General features: G+C 44.5%; 6 protein-coding genes across 6 annotated transcripts; 5 read left to right on the forward strand and 1 right to left on the reverse strand.

The window, feature by feature from the left end:
- The first annotated feature begins 143 nt into the window (after positions 1 to 143).
- Positions 144 to 2,262, forward strand: mpkC (mitogen-activated protein kinase mpkC). Its single transcript, XM_025570322.1, has 9 exons — positions 144 to 347; positions 447 to 494; positions 595 to 724; positions 793 to 836; positions 917 to 1,016; positions 1,070 to 1,426; positions 1,478 to 1,556; positions 1,611 to 1,794; positions 1,848 to 2,262. The coding sequence occupies exons 1-9, from the start codon at positions 292 to 294 to the stop codon at positions 2,035 to 2,037; spliced, it is 1,188 nt and encodes a 395-aa protein (XP_025434732.1). The 5' UTR covers positions 144 to 291; the 3' UTR covers positions 2,038 to 2,262.
- Positions 2,263 to 2,486: 224 nt separating this feature from the next.
- BP01DRAFT_379157 (uncharacterized protein) lies at positions 2,487 to 2,918 on the forward strand (the record flags this gene model as incomplete). The annotated part of the gene is made up of 1 exon (XM_025577129.1): positions 2,487 to 2,918. One exon carries the CDS (start codon positions 2,487 to 2,489, stop codon positions 2,916 to 2,918), a length of 432 nt encoding a protein of 143 aa, XP_025434733.1.
- A 555-nt stretch (positions 2,919 to 3,473) lies between these two features.
- BP01DRAFT_288038 (uncharacterized protein) lies at positions 3,474 to 3,653 on the reverse strand (the record flags this gene model as incomplete). The annotated part of the gene is made up of 1 exon (XM_025571523.1): positions 3,474 to 3,653. A coding segment is annotated over one exon (180 nt), but the record flags the coding sequence as incomplete, so codon positions are not given.
- A 2,706-nt stretch (positions 3,654 to 6,359) lies between these two features.
- Positions 6,360 to 8,094, forward strand: BP01DRAFT_332721 (uncharacterized protein). The gene is made up of 7 exons (XM_025573104.1): positions 6,360 to 6,579; positions 6,663 to 6,682; positions 6,748 to 6,781; positions 6,835 to 6,908; positions 7,009 to 7,388; positions 7,516 to 7,611; positions 7,660 to 8,094. Exons 1-7 carry the CDS (start codon positions 6,441 to 6,443, stop codon positions 7,967 to 7,969), a joined length of 1,053 nt encoding a protein of 350 aa, XP_025434735.1. The 5' UTR covers positions 6,360 to 6,440; the 3' UTR covers positions 7,970 to 8,094.
- Positions 8,095 to 10,359: 2,265 nt separating this feature from the next.
- Positions 10,360 to 10,781, forward strand: BP01DRAFT_388610 (uncharacterized protein; the record flags this gene model as incomplete). Its single annotated transcript, XM_025577848.1, has 2 exons — positions 10,360 to 10,504; positions 10,559 to 10,781. 2 exons carry the CDS (start codon positions 10,360 to 10,362, stop codon positions 10,600 to 10,602), a joined length of 189 nt encoding a protein of 62 aa, XP_025434736.1. The 3' UTR covers positions 10,603 to 10,781.
- Positions 10,782 to 13,032: 2,251 nt separating this feature from the next.
- On the forward strand, positions 13,033 to 13,709 carry BP01DRAFT_353062 (uncharacterized protein). Its single transcript, XM_025574084.1, has one exon. The coding sequence runs from the start codon at positions 13,066 to 13,068 to the stop codon at positions 13,237 to 13,239; it is 174 nt and encodes a 57-aa protein (XP_025434737.1). The 5' UTR covers positions 13,033 to 13,065; the 3' UTR covers positions 13,240 to 13,709.
- Positions 13,710 to 13,875: the final 166 nt, after the last annotated feature.

Raw genomic sequence — 13,875 nt, forward strand, 5'->3', positions numbered from 1 at the left:
CATTGCGAGCGCCACAGACGTGACCAAACAGGCCGAGGCACACCCTTAACACTAGCGGCCGATCGAGATGCAGCTTTGTCAAGCTGTCATACAATCGCCCTGAACCCCGATAAAATCTTCCCCCTCTTGGGATTCCTTCGCCACTGACATTATTACCCTTCGTTCATCATTTCCATTTCCTGTAACTGCATCATCAATCTCAGGTATCATCATCATCAACAACAACAACCACCTCCACATCATACTACTACTATCCTCGTTGCTCCGATCGGATCTATACCACCCGCGGTCATGGCCGAGTTTATTCGCTCGCAGATCCTGGGAACCACCTTCGAAACCACAAACAGGCAAGAAAACCCTCCCCTCCCCCCGGCGGCGGAGAGACCTGGTAGTAGTCGTAGTAGTGCAAATGAACCTCTCCCCCGCTAAACTTGTCAATTGTGCAGATATGCGGACCTTCAACCGGTCGGACTTGGAGCCTTTGGGCTTGTCTGGTATTGGCTCCCCCTGTTGCCTCCCTACACCTATATTATCCTGCTGGTAAGGAAAGTAGAAGAACGGGGCACAACAGCTGACCCAAAAATAACCTCGCAGCTCCGCAAACGATCTCATCGCCCGCCAACCAGTGGCCATCAAGAAGATGATGAAGCCCTTTTCAAACCCCACGATCGCTAAGCGTACGTATCGGGAAGTCAAGCTGCTTAAGCACCTACGTCATGAAAATGTCCGTGCTAAGTGTTGCGTGGATCTGCTTGCTCTTGTTGCTCCCTGCAACTAACATGTGCACAACAGCTCATTGGCCTGAGTGATATCTTCATCTCCCCGTCTGAGGATGTGTATGTGGGACCCGGACCTAGCTGGCGTCATCGCCACGTGGAAGAAGGATCGAAGTGGGGATGCTAACAGGGTTGTTCAGGTACCTTGTCACGGAGCTCCTGGGTACCGATCTGAATCGGCTCCTCACTGCTAAGCCCCTCGACGGAAAGTTCGTACAGTACTTCACATATCAGCTTCTGGTAATCCTCCTCCATGGATGGTATCGTCGACTATCGATGCTAACACGGTCTAGCGGGGGTTGAAATACATCCATTCGGCGGGTGTAATCCACCGGGATCTCAAGCCTAGTAATTTGCTAATCAACGAGAACTGCGATCTGAAGATCTGTGATTTCGGCTTGGCGCGCCTTCAAGAGCCCCAGATGACGGGCTATGTCTCAACGAGATACTACCGAGCCCCGGAGATTATGCTGACATGGCAAAGATACGGCAAGCAGGTTGACATCTGGAGTGCCGGGTGTATTGTTGCGGAGATGCTGCGTGGGAAGCCCTTGTTTCCCGGCAAGGACCACATCAATCAGTTCTTCTTGATCACGGAGGCGCTGGGAAGCCCTCCGGACGAGGTGATTGAGAGGATCAGCACGAAGACAGTAAGCTTAAAGGAGTGGTCGAGATCTGGCTCAAGCTCTAACACCTGGCAGACTTTGCAGATCGTTCAGTCACTAGGCAAACGCAAGCCCCCTGTGTGGGGGTCACTCTTTCCAGGAGCGGACGCACAGGGTGAGTATACCTTGGACTACTTAGGAGGAATACGTCTAACGAAAATGCATATAGCTGTTGATCTCCTTGGAAAAATGCTCGTGATTGATCCCGACAAGCGCATCTCCGCCGAGGAAGCTTTGGAGCATCCCTACCTGGCTGTTTATCATGACCCGAACGATGAACCGGTCGCAGAGAAGATGTTTGACTGGTCTTTTCAGGAAACCTTTCACTCCATAGATGAGTGGAAGATTATGATGTAGGCTCCTGATCACGTGCCACACACCCGGCACTGGCTGACACGAACCACAGATACTCCGAGGTGGTCGACTTTCATGACCTTGGTCCGACTGAGCAGCCCATCGTCGAACCAGTGGCGCCAGCTGATTTGACATACGCCCCTGATGATATTACTGGTCTAGACCCGCAGCCAGTTGACGGCATCTACCAGCCTGTCGTTGACAGCATTGACCAAGACATTCTGCAATACTTGCAGATTTAGCCCAAGCGGTCCATGGTTTCATGGTACTGACAGCGGCAAGTAAGGGGAGAAACTGTCAGAGGTAGCCCAGCATTGTGTGTAGACATGCGTGGAAAGTGACATCATGACGCACATGTTTCCTTCCAAAAATACTCCCCTCTGGTGGCAAGGGAGTCTACTATCCCCCTTGCCCAATTCACTCTTCGATCACATGAATCTCGAACCAAACCTACATACAAATGCCCATTGCTGCCCACTCCCTGAAGCCTATTGATCCACCCGACATACTCACAGCGAACAAAATGAAACAAAGAGTTGCACCTCTTTGAGATCAGCCACCTGTCTCCTAGCGCCTGAACATTTACCGCGACATCCCCACAGCGTTCCGAAACACACAACCACTTCCCCCAGCAGCTCTTCTCACACCCCTCACCCCACCGATACTTTAGCTTATGATCCGAGTCTGAGCAATGAAGAACACACTTGCGGTCTGGTCACTCATACTCAGCCTCCTCTGCCATATCACCACCGCATTTCCTTCTTTCAAGGGATCCACACTGAACCCGAGCACTGCCTGGCAGATCTTACTGTACCAAAACAAGCGATGCACCGGTCAAACCACCTCGTTCTCTGGAAACACCAGTCTGCCCTGCCACGATGCTATTCTCAACGGTGGTGCCCTGGGATACATTGTGCAAATTGCCAACGGCACGAACTGCTCGGTTCAGCTGTTTAGCGACCCCAAGTGCAAGCAGACCAGCAACACCACTCTCACACTCAACTCAACCGCGTCGACCTGCCAAGTTATGAGAATCCAGGAGCAGGATATGGAAATCCGGCGATTTTCTGTCATTTGTCGAGCGGACAATCGGACGAGGCTCCAATCTCATGACCGTGTATGAAATTTTTCGATGCAGCGTTTGTGCCGTTCTTCCCTTTGTAGCCATCTTTAAAGCAATGTGAATTTAAAAAAAAATTTATTCTTTTGAGGTCGTGTGCCCTGCCTGCTAACAGTATTTATTTTAACTATCTGGTTAAGGTTCTATCCAGGATGTCTTGATACTTGAATGATTCCCATTGAGTATTTTTGATCCATGTGTAACTTTACGGGTTTGATATGGCTTGTCAGGGAGACAGCACTGTTTCAAGGATTGGAATCCCTGCACTTTCTCGGTTTACTAACAAGACCATCGGCTGTACTTTTTGAGTGTGGAACTGCAGGCCCAGGTGTGCACTCTCCCAAACAGGTACTGCAAGTGGGCCTCCGAGCGGGGCGCGGCGGGGTCCGGGTAAGGCTGCTCAAGTTTCGTCAGCCAAATAGTGTAACGTAACGTAATCGGTAAGCGAGTGGGCACCCCAAGCGAGTGGGCACCCGCGCCCACCCGAACAGCCTTTCCATGAAAAGATGAATCTTATATACACCATATAATAATGAAATAACGTGTTTTTTTGGTGTTTTAACGTGTAGGACACCTTGTTCTTATATATCCAATTGTATTACACTCGCTGCAGTAAGGTGGTGCCCGGCAGCGAGGTTGTTCCTTACCAGTAGCTGATTCTTTAAGCTGACTTCTACCAACTTGATCAGCTTCACGAATTCTTTTGAATGCGTTTTTGGCCTTATTAATAGTAAGGCTGTTTAGACCAGCTATTTAATAATAAGATCTCTTATTCTTAGTATTTTATCTCTCTAATCCAGTTCGCAACTTATCAACTTCCTGCTCAAGCAAAGCAGCCTAGTTAAAGACAATTTCGCATCCTTTTATAATATAGAATACCGATGTTTTCATCTGCGAGAATGGGTTGACTGTATATTTATATTAGATATCTTTTAATTATAGTTTTATACCTTCATAATTACTTTATATTTTTAGGTGTTTTTAGTATAGTTAATATAGTAGTAATACTATCAGTTAGAGTAGACTCATAGAGCTGTATAACCAGCCTATCAAGCACCTTATCCAGTTAAAATAGAACTAATCCTAAAGCCTTAAAGGCATTGCGAATAGTTGATTCTTTAAAGACAAGAGAACATACTTCTAGGTATATATCCAAGAAATCAATCTTATTAATATAGTAGATACCCTAGCAGATTAGTTGTTCTACCAAGCTTCCGTACGCTTATTTCAATAGTGCAAAGCAAGTAACGTTGAGTAGTTGATAAAGATGTAAAGAATACAGAGGTATATAGATAGAAATAATACTATTTTAACTATATATATTATCAAATTTAGTAGTTAAATAGGAGTTGTATCTATTAAAAATCAAGAGACTATATTACCTAATTTACTAGTTCTTGGTAGAAGAAATGAAGTATTCACGAAGTCAATATAAACTAATATTATTAGAAATCCAACTATTTAGTAATAAATTAATATACTAATTAGATAGAAGAAGGCCTTGATACCATACCTCTTTATAAACTTTATCTTTAAGAATCAAGTACAGTAACAATACTATACCAGCTGCGTTGATACACTCAATTAAAGTTACCTATTCTTAATTTCCTGGCTGTATAAGAGACAGCTTACTCTTATATTTAGACTATATAACTATACGGGCTGTAGCCACTATTCCCATAGCAAAGCTGGTTTCATCAAAGTTCTATATATCTTAATCAAGAATACTATATTCCCTCTTTATAGCTTTAACATAGTTGAACTACTTTATTAAAAGCTTTAGATCTTCACATTTCGCATATTAAATATAATATCTTCAAGAGAACTAATCCTTTAATTCCAGAGTATATTTAACAAAGTTTTGTACCTATTGTTTACCCAAGAAGACTATAGAATTCGAGTCTTGTTTTTATAGAAGAATTATTGCTATATTTTAAATATAAAACAGCTGAGAATAAAGCCCACGCTTTATAAGTAAAAGAATCTAATCTTTTAAAGCCTTCTCTTCAAGAAGAGTCAATTTTATAGAATTAGCATATATATCTAACCGTGATTTGACTTCCTTGAGACGTTGTTACAGAGTTAAATATAGAATATTAAAAACACTTGCAGCTTCCTTAATTAACAGAATTTCACCATTTTAGATAGCCTTAATGGCAAGGCAGATACGGCCCTCTTGTTCCACCAAAGATTTTGACGATCGAGGCATATTTGGTGGAATTGTTGGTGGTTAAATTACTTCAAGTTCAAGAACACGAAACTGACACGCGCGGGTGCCCACTCGCTTGGGGTGCCCACTCGCTTACCGATTACGTTAATCGGTCGAGAACCGCAATATCAGCGAGTCTCTCACCCAGGTTGAAGATACGTCAGACGATAATAGAAGCCATGAATGTCCAGATTCCTCTGACCGTTCGCAGGGTTGCCTTAGTCTCTTAGAAATCCTCAATATCATCGATGGTGTCTCTGCCCAGCAAGGGCGAATCTTATCATGACCACAAACGACCCAGGATCTCTTGACAAGGCCCTCCAACGCCCAGGCCGGGTGGACCGAGTCTTTTTCACTAATTGTTATTAAAAAAATTAGTTAAGTTACTTATAAGTTTATGATAATAATAGCAGCTCGATATCTTAATACTCGATTTCAAAACTTGGATAGTGATTAGTGACTATAACTCAACTTAGCTGTTTTTTCTTTATTCTTCGTACCATAAGTTTCCACTGTCATTTTTTAATTTGACAGTTCATATAGGCTTATTTTACTACTAATATAATACTAAATATAAACTTCGCATGTAAAGATAATATTCTTAGGTATGAGAAAATAACTTAGAGGGAGTATTGGCCAACTCGAGGCCCGGTCCTGCCGTCATTTACCGCCTCGTCAGGTTCTGCTGTCTTACCCCGCCTGCGGCGGCATCTTTTGCCTCAAGCCTTCTGGTCATTGATCCTTCGATATTGACAAGGATCAATGAAGCACCATTGAATAATCAGAAATCGCCTCCTGAGAGACTTCCTACGCCCATGGCAGAGAGAGACTACATAGACTCGCGAAGGCTATTTATATTGTTTATATTAAATGCCTATTTCAATGATAGCAATCATGAATAATGATTACTTATATGAGTTCTATGTATAATTGTAAATAAGAAGCGGTGATAGGTTCTATCATGCAGCTCTGGTAATATTTAACTATACTAACATCAAACAATTTTCTGCAGCCGAATAATTCTATGTAAACCCATATATTTTCAATACATCCATGACCGCAAACTAAGGAGCCGCTAACAAGCTCATTGTTAAGGTGAGTATATAATGTAAGTTCTAGAGTTCCATATGTAAGTGTCTGGGTGGCGAATAGCTACTGCTGATGATGATACTGGATATGACGTGACTTCCAGCGCCCTGCAGCTGCTACACGTAGTATTGTCACGCCCACACCTGGCTCTGCATACTCAATCTTCTTAATGCTCGAAGGCAAATAACCCTTCCGTAGGGTCGCCTAATTACCGCAAATCACTCGTTATGTCCGTGCTTCGAACGCCATACCTGGGAAAGGCAAACCAAGTGGTAGTTGTGTTGGGACTGGTGTTGAGCACAAGCTGTCTGGTGATGCGGATTTACACAAAGACTGCTGTAATGAAGAGATTTTGGTGGGATGACGGTACGAATTCTAGGAACCCCCCCCTTTCGGCTCGTGCTGCATCTGCGTTCCCCGAATACACAACATGACGCTTATGAATGTAGTTTTCATCATTTTGGCCTGGGTAAAACCCCTCAATCTCACGCTTTGGTCCTAATTCTCACGGCTTACCTATATCGTTCAAAAAAGACATTTGCTGCTGCCATCCAAGCGACCTTACTTTGTACGAGTGGCACCGCTCATCAAGCAGATTTGAGCTAATTAGGACTGCTGTAGATGGATTCAGCCACGCTGGGGTCGGCATCCACATGACAGAGTTGTCTCCCTCGACCCTGGTAGCTTTACAAAAGGTATAGCTCCCATGCGTGTGCAACTGCTGCCCACCGTCCACTTCTATGAAGGCGCACAGCTTACGCTAAGGCATTAAATCCGCCCCTATCCAACATTGAGACCGTGATAACCGCCTCAATTGTTTATCTCCCTTGTCTCGCATTCGCAAAGCTCGCCTTGCTCATGCTGTACTATAGACTCCTGTACACAGTCAAAGCGTGGGTATACACACTCTCTCTCGTGGGATTTGTGGTTGTTGGATACACGATAGCACTAACTGTGGTGCTCATCTTTCCCTGTCACCCCATCGAGAAAAACTGGAATCCGTTGATTCTCGAAGGGTCTTGCATTAATCGAAACGGCGCATACCTCGCGACCGCCGCCACGAATACTATCAGCGATATTATATTGCTACTGATTCCCGTTCGAGTAGTCTCGAAGCTCCAGATGCCGCTGATGGAGAAGTTGGGTGCCTTTCTCATGTTTGGCATTGGTTCTTTGTGAGCAAAACCCGGCTTGTTCCCTTCTTACCACGTTCGGACTGCAACGGCGGCACGAATATCTCGGAACCTTTAGGGTTTGACTGGTAAAGTCTTTTTGCCTTTGGATGACTGAGACGTAGTGCAGGACGATTATCATGAGTATCGTGCGGCTGGCGACCTTATGGCCACTGATCAATTCTCAAGATTTTTCGTATCACCTCGCCCTCGTCTGTACATTCGTGTGAGTAGAGTCTTTGCCCTCTCATCCATGTTTTCTGTGATGAATGAGAAACCGAGAAACCGCAATTAACGGTAATGGGCCATATCGTCCACACCAAGTGGATAGCAACATTGAAGCGAATCTCATCATATTATGTGCCTGCCTACCCTTTTTGCGCCAGCTCATTCGCCATTTTGCACCCCAATGGACACCATGGGGGGGGCACTCCCGGAATACTCGAAGCTCGTCGTCCAATTCAACTCCAGGCAGAATCTTGCGGGGTGGACCTCGAGCTGATGCCGTTGTGGTGGATCTTGAGATCTCGAGTATAAGTCAGGAAACGGTGCAGGACGGCTTTTGGCACACAGAAGGTTCTTGATGTTGACCCCGCCTTCGGAGGCTTCCTGAAGTGCCTGGTCCTGGACCATAATAAAAAACAGGCTTAGGGATAGAGCCACTACAATGTTCAATCAAATCAATACCTGGCATAAAGCTTAAGCAGAGCATCTACGCCATGCATATCTATCTTCCTGGGATCTTCATAATATTGCATTATCGCATATTTAGCGCTATTGAAAGTCAAGAACTTCAAAAGTCTTCCTAATGATAGTCTATATCGTGAGAAAATAAGTATAATTGAACTATTTTGAACATAGCATCTCGGACTCTTATTGACACTATATCAATGGCCACCACTCGTCTTGGTCTCATCAATTGATGCAGACATCCGCGTTTCGCGCCCGAGTATGCCAGTCGCTGCGCACGATAAGACCAACTTTTGTCCGATAATGCTTTTATATTTCTCACTTAGGAGTCCTGTGGCTGGAATCGCATACCGTATACCTGATCAACCTGATATGGGCCCAAAGCTTACAAATCGTGTTCCTGATATAGTTAGTCACAGTCACATGGTATCTGGGGATCATGCGTACACCTGGAACTCCGGGTTACGGACCAGCACCTAGGGCTTGGTCAGGAATGAACAACTCGGAAGTCCGTGCCTAATGCGCAGTCTCCCTAGGGTTCTGCAATAGGGAGACATTTAACTTTGGATTTTGCTTAAGGGTTAAGATGCTCTATCCTAGTAGCATTATATGCGTAGCAAAGAACGATAAGATTTAAGACTTGACATTAGAATAGCCAGGGATGGTATAATACGGGGACACACTGTGATTTCTATAGCATGTCCTTGGAAATTGGTAATGCTCCACCTTGCACCACCTATCGAGTTGAACGGCACGCCTGGGCCGTCAGATACTCTTTGAAGGAGCGTGTTTATGTCTTCCAAGTACCAGACGGACATTGGCAAAAGAAGCTCCCTATAGCCTTCATATATTGCGGGCATGTGGAAGTCATTATGAGCAGGCCCGGGATGCGAAGGGTCCTGCGTAGCCTGCCAGGCTGTTCCTTAGCTTGTGGATCCGAGTGAGTGTTGCTGGAGGATTCATCGCAGAAACCTTGGGTTTGGGCGTTCGTATAGACGGACGGTAGTCTACAAACAATACCTAGTTATTTTTCCGACGACGGAAAGCCGTTTTGTGATCTACTGGGCATAAAATAAGCTGAGCACTGGCATAATGCATCAGTGGCCCGCAAACGTGGGCAATGGACACTCGTCGCATTTACTATATCACAGTCGTCAGCGGTGGTCCTATCCACACTCCACCAGAAGGGTAACTCACCGATCGACATCATAATCATCCCAAACTCATTCGCCTCCTCAAGCCACTTCTCCGCCCTCTCCTCCATCTTAATCCCCGGTCGAATCCGATCAAGTTCACCCTGGATATATCCATGCCCATCCCATCTGGCAAGCCACCAGATATACAGAGAATTCACTTTGCTACCCGAAGAGATATCAAAGAACAATTCTCAACATTCTTTGTGATACCTTCAGCCCACCACCTTTATATTGTCGATCCCCATGATATGAAAATATATTATTATTTAAAACCAGCCTCCGCAAGTTAATCACTAACAGATATTATTCGATTATCGGGAACATTCGCTGCTAAGATTAAGCCGAATACATACAGAGCTGCAATGCTCCAGAATTACCTACACTTCAGAAATAACCCAGTATCAGCCGAGCATAACACAACCGACTGGATAATATATATAGGTAAGGACAAGATATTCATAGTAGCTTAACTAGAATAGAAGACTCAAAACACTGAAGTAAATAATATTCAAGTACTTTACTAATCTAAACCCGGGGGTCTCAGAAGCAGACAGGAAGACTAGAAATAACGCGTAACATTAGCTAGAATAGATAATATCAATTCGAAGGAATTCATAACTCACCTTATATTATCTGGTACCTCTATATCTTTATGATTTCGGAATTTAGCACAAACTGGAGAATAAAGAATATAAGTCCTAGATTATACAAACACGCAAACATACCACTCTGAAGACAGGTTCCGCACAATGTATAATAAGTCATCTAAGTCAAGGTGGCTTCTTCTGACATATGATTACTGTTCAATACGGTCGACAAGGAAGTCAAGCTGAGAAGTTAATTTAAGGGGATTATGCTCCCATTCATCGTAAGTGATAAAGCCGTACTGTCCTGTATTGTCCATCTCTAAGACATTCCGTCATCATCTGTTAACGTAATCGTCAGCCGAGCGAGCGAGCAGATCCACCAAATGCAGCACCAACATGGATTTTTGATTTGTATACAAATATATGGTGTTTTGAAGCCTCAATTACACCATTTTAAACGTCTTTCTACACAGTTCTTCGGTTTGGACACCTCGTACGTATATGTCCTTGAACACCGCACTCGCTGCACCTGGGAGGTGCCCGGCGGCGCGGCTGATTCTGATCCTCAATCTGAAGGGCTTCATCCTTTTCATACTCGCGCTGGAATGCCTCCCTTGCTTCGTTAACAATGAGGCCGTTAAGGTCTGTAAGCTGCTTATTCCTTTGTCGTTTCTTGGTGTTTAACCTCTTATTTGCTCAGCGGAGTTCTCGAACTTTCTGTTCCAACAAAACCGCCCGGTTTAACGCCATCTCAGCGCCTTTGAAGACGTAGTCTAAGGCTGACTTCATTGGTGTATCAGCTACACCACTAAGCAGTTGTTCAAGCCTTGCCTCTTGCTTCTTAAACTGATTTGTATTGACAGGCGTCTTTGAGATTGTTGACCGAGAATCTTGGCTGCTTGGCCGGCTATCACAATCCTCATAAATCGGCTTGTTAAGCACCTGGCTTGGATCGTACGGAACTAAGCCTGAAGCCTTGAAGGCACTCCGTATATTGGCTTCCTTAAACGCCAAAATATGGGCCTTTGGATACTCCTCCAAGAAATCACCTTTATCAATCTTCAAATACCGGGCACGTGCAAGGCGTTCCACCAAGCTGTAATATGTCTTCTTAAGAGGTGCGAAACAAGAGACATCCAACGGCTGGCAGAGGTGTGATGAATCAGGAGGCATGCAGATAGGAATAATGTGATTCGTATAACATAAGTTGTCAAATTTAGGTGTTGAATGCGATTCATGGCCATCAAGAATCAACAGGGTGTATTTGCCAATTCGTCGGTTGATTATTGATGGAATAAAGTGATGTTCAAGCCAATGTAAGCCGGTTTTATTGCTTGTCCGGCCATTCGGAGATGTATTGATTCTCCAATCGCCCGGAATTGAAGCTTCATACCAGCTTGCTATATAGTTTGTTTCTTTAAGAATTAAGTACGGCTTCAACGCCCAGCCGGCGGCGTTGGTATACTCGATTGAAGTTACCCATTCGCGGTTACCTGGCTGTGTAAGAAAAGGCCTTCCTGGATAGCTTGATCGAGTAACTACTTTGGCTGTTGCAACTTGGCCTATTATAAAGCCGGTTTTATTAAAATTGAAATTGTCTTCTTCAAGAATTCTATACTCCGATATAGTCCTTTGAACATAGTTGAACCAGGCCTGTATAATCTATGGATTCTTATACTTCGCCTGCTTAATATTCAGCTAGTAGAAATATCGACTTTTTAAGGCTTTATGGCTTATAACAAAATTTATAACTTATCTTTCTCCCACGGTTATTAGTTTTTTCTGATCTCTACGCTTTTGAAGCAACGTATTGGCCATCTCACGAACTGTAGAGTTTCTTGGAGGTGTTCCGCTGTCACAGTGCAGCCCCAGAGGACCTACCCGACCTGCTTAACTCCTACCCCTTGACCGCCCTGCACGTGATCCACAACCTCCCTAATCTTCTTCCCGCTCCTGATTCTGTTTGTAGCTCTTCGAGCTATGTCTTGTCTATGAACCTGAGAATAGCCTGACTAAGTAGCTAGAAGATAGAATCCAGAAGACCTGTATTAAGAGACCTCCAGCCAGAACTGCTAGTCCTACCACCTCGTCTGCGATTAAGCCAGCCAGCCCGCACCTTGACACTTAGATTAATACTATTAGTACTTAAGAATATATTGCATTTACAAAGTTTAGATTTAAATATAAAATAATTATTAAATTAAGACTTAATATTTTTTTTAAGAACTAGGTAAATAATAAATATACTAGAAGATAAAAATAAATTATGTAATATTAGTAGAATATATTTTATTTAAATTATATAATTAAATTATATAAATTTAGATAAAAACTTAGAATAATAGTTACTTCTCTAGTATTTACTCTTAGAGTAATCTAGGACTACTTAGGGATTACTCAGGACATGTACTTCTATGCTACCCTCATGCTCCGGGCCGCTCAGTGAGCAAAAAGCAGCGCCAAGTTCGGCCTAAAGCGGAAAGGGAAAGTCGTTGGATTTCCGCAGCAATCCAGTTCATTAGTTCCTTATTACGGAGTAGGGGTCAGGGAGGGAGCTCATCTGTTCAGCCCAGAGCCAAGAGAATTAGTGAATGAGCTTCAAGCTCGCTCATGCCTCGGTTGTCGGTCTTACCTATGAGGTGAATTCACATCGCATGGACCCTTAGATGACGAGATCTAAAGCAGTCCGGCACGCATCACAGGGTCCAGTATCATCTTGCTCTGAAAAGTGATGATGATGATGAGGAGGAGGAGGAGGAGGAGGAGGAGGAAAGATAATGGTCATTCCATTACTGGGAAATAGTTCTTGACGTGGCCCAAGGACTTTCCGTGGCATATTTATTTCTAAACCTCCAGCACAAGATATATCGCTCAGACATCATAGTTTGACGATGATCCGAAATGTGGGTCGTTGCGTAAAATTGACTACCTCGAGCAAGCGACAAGCTTACCCGAATCTAGGGAACTAAAGTAAGACAATTCCAAGCTGAGGCATCGAGCGCAAGTATCGCCCAACACATTTGCACTCCCGGCCAATGGAAACTTGAAAGGTAACTCGATTCCCACTGACCCTATCATCCATTAAGCACAAAACCATTCCAGAGGAGCATAAAAGGCACCAAGTATCCACTACAGTCAACTCTCCCCCATTCCTTGGGATCTCTCCCGTTGCATCCCATCCTCAAATTCAGATCCTGCACCATGTTAATGTCCGAAGCGCGCCTTGCTCGGTGCTGCTGCTTTTCAATTCTATTCGCCTCCCTCTGCTGGCTGTATGTCGCTTATCAAGGCTTCGATCCGGACGTGAAGTTTATTCTCTGGACTTTTGTTGGTCCGGCTTTCTATGCTACTTTTGGATGGCGGTGGGATACCGTTGGTTGATTGATGGGTAGTGGCTGTCTGTTTCTGGTGTGTCTACCTATGGTGTTCAGTTGAAAGGTTAGAGTCTCCAATGGGATTCTCTTGTCTTTGAGGTGGCTTTGAGCGGGATGGAATACGACGCCACCACAATGACGACCAACGCGACGACAAAGCAACCGCCAACTATCGACTTGGGTCATCCGTGAGCCCGTCAGTCTGCGAGAGTAGCATTGTTCACATATCCCAGTGTTCGACCATTGCAGGACCGTCTTCCGCTGGACATCGGCGGTCGCTGGGAGATTCGGGCGTTGTCCCACCTGAGGGACTGCAGCTGCCACTCTGCAAAGTCGCCGGGTGATCGTTTGAAAACCAGTATCTCGAAGCAATCGGGAGCAACACCCTATGTTTAGACTCTGCGACTCGCTTGATGCATTGGATATCATCTTCACGATCTGATAGAATCAATGGTGTGTGAAGAGCACACTCACTAGGGGTCTGACCGATAATCGAAGTTTGTCTCTCCATCGTCCAGTACTGACGAAGTCGTAGCTTGGTTTTTATAGTCACCTTGTTCTACAAGTATTAGGCTGGCAACAGCGGTGTACAAGCACACTGGCAGTCAGTTCCTGGCAGTATATCTACAGGGCTGCTTCATCA

Source organism: Aspergillus saccharolyticus (genome assembly GCF_003184585.1).
Source record: "Aspergillus saccharolyticus JOP 1030-1 unplaced genomic scaffold BP01scaffold_3, whole genome shotgun sequence".
Lineage (NCBI taxonomy): Eukaryota > Fungi > Ascomycota > Eurotiomycetes > Eurotiales > Aspergillaceae > Aspergillus > Aspergillus saccharolyticus.

Coding starts and splice junctions, on each gene's coding strand:
- mpkC (XM_025570322.1), top strand. CDS start 292: ATGGCCGAGTTTATTCGCTCGCAGATCCTGGGAACCACCTTCGAAACC. Junction 495..594: donor GGAGCCTTTGGGCTTGTCTG/GTATTGGCTCCC, acceptor ATAACCTCGCAG/CTCCGCAAACGATCTCATCG. Junction 1,427..1,477: donor AGAGGATCAGCACGAAGACA/GTAAGCTTAAAG, acceptor AACACCTGGCAG/ACTTTGCAGATCGTTCAGTC.
- BP01DRAFT_353062 (XM_025574084.1), top strand. CDS start 13,066: ATGTCCGAAGCGCGCCTTGCTCGGTGCTGCTGCTTTTCAATTCTATTC.
- BP01DRAFT_332721 (XM_025573104.1), top strand. CDS start 6,441: ATGTCCGTGCTTCGAACGCCATACCTGGGAAAGGCAAACCAAGTGGTA. Junction 6,909..7,008: donor CCCTGGTAGCTTTACAAAAG/GTATAGCTCCCA, acceptor TCCAACATTGAG/ACCGTGATAACCGCCTCAAT. Junction 7,612..7,659: donor GCCCTCGTCTGTACATTCGT/GTGAGTAGAGTC, acceptor GTGATGAATGAG/AAACCGAGAAACCGCAATTA.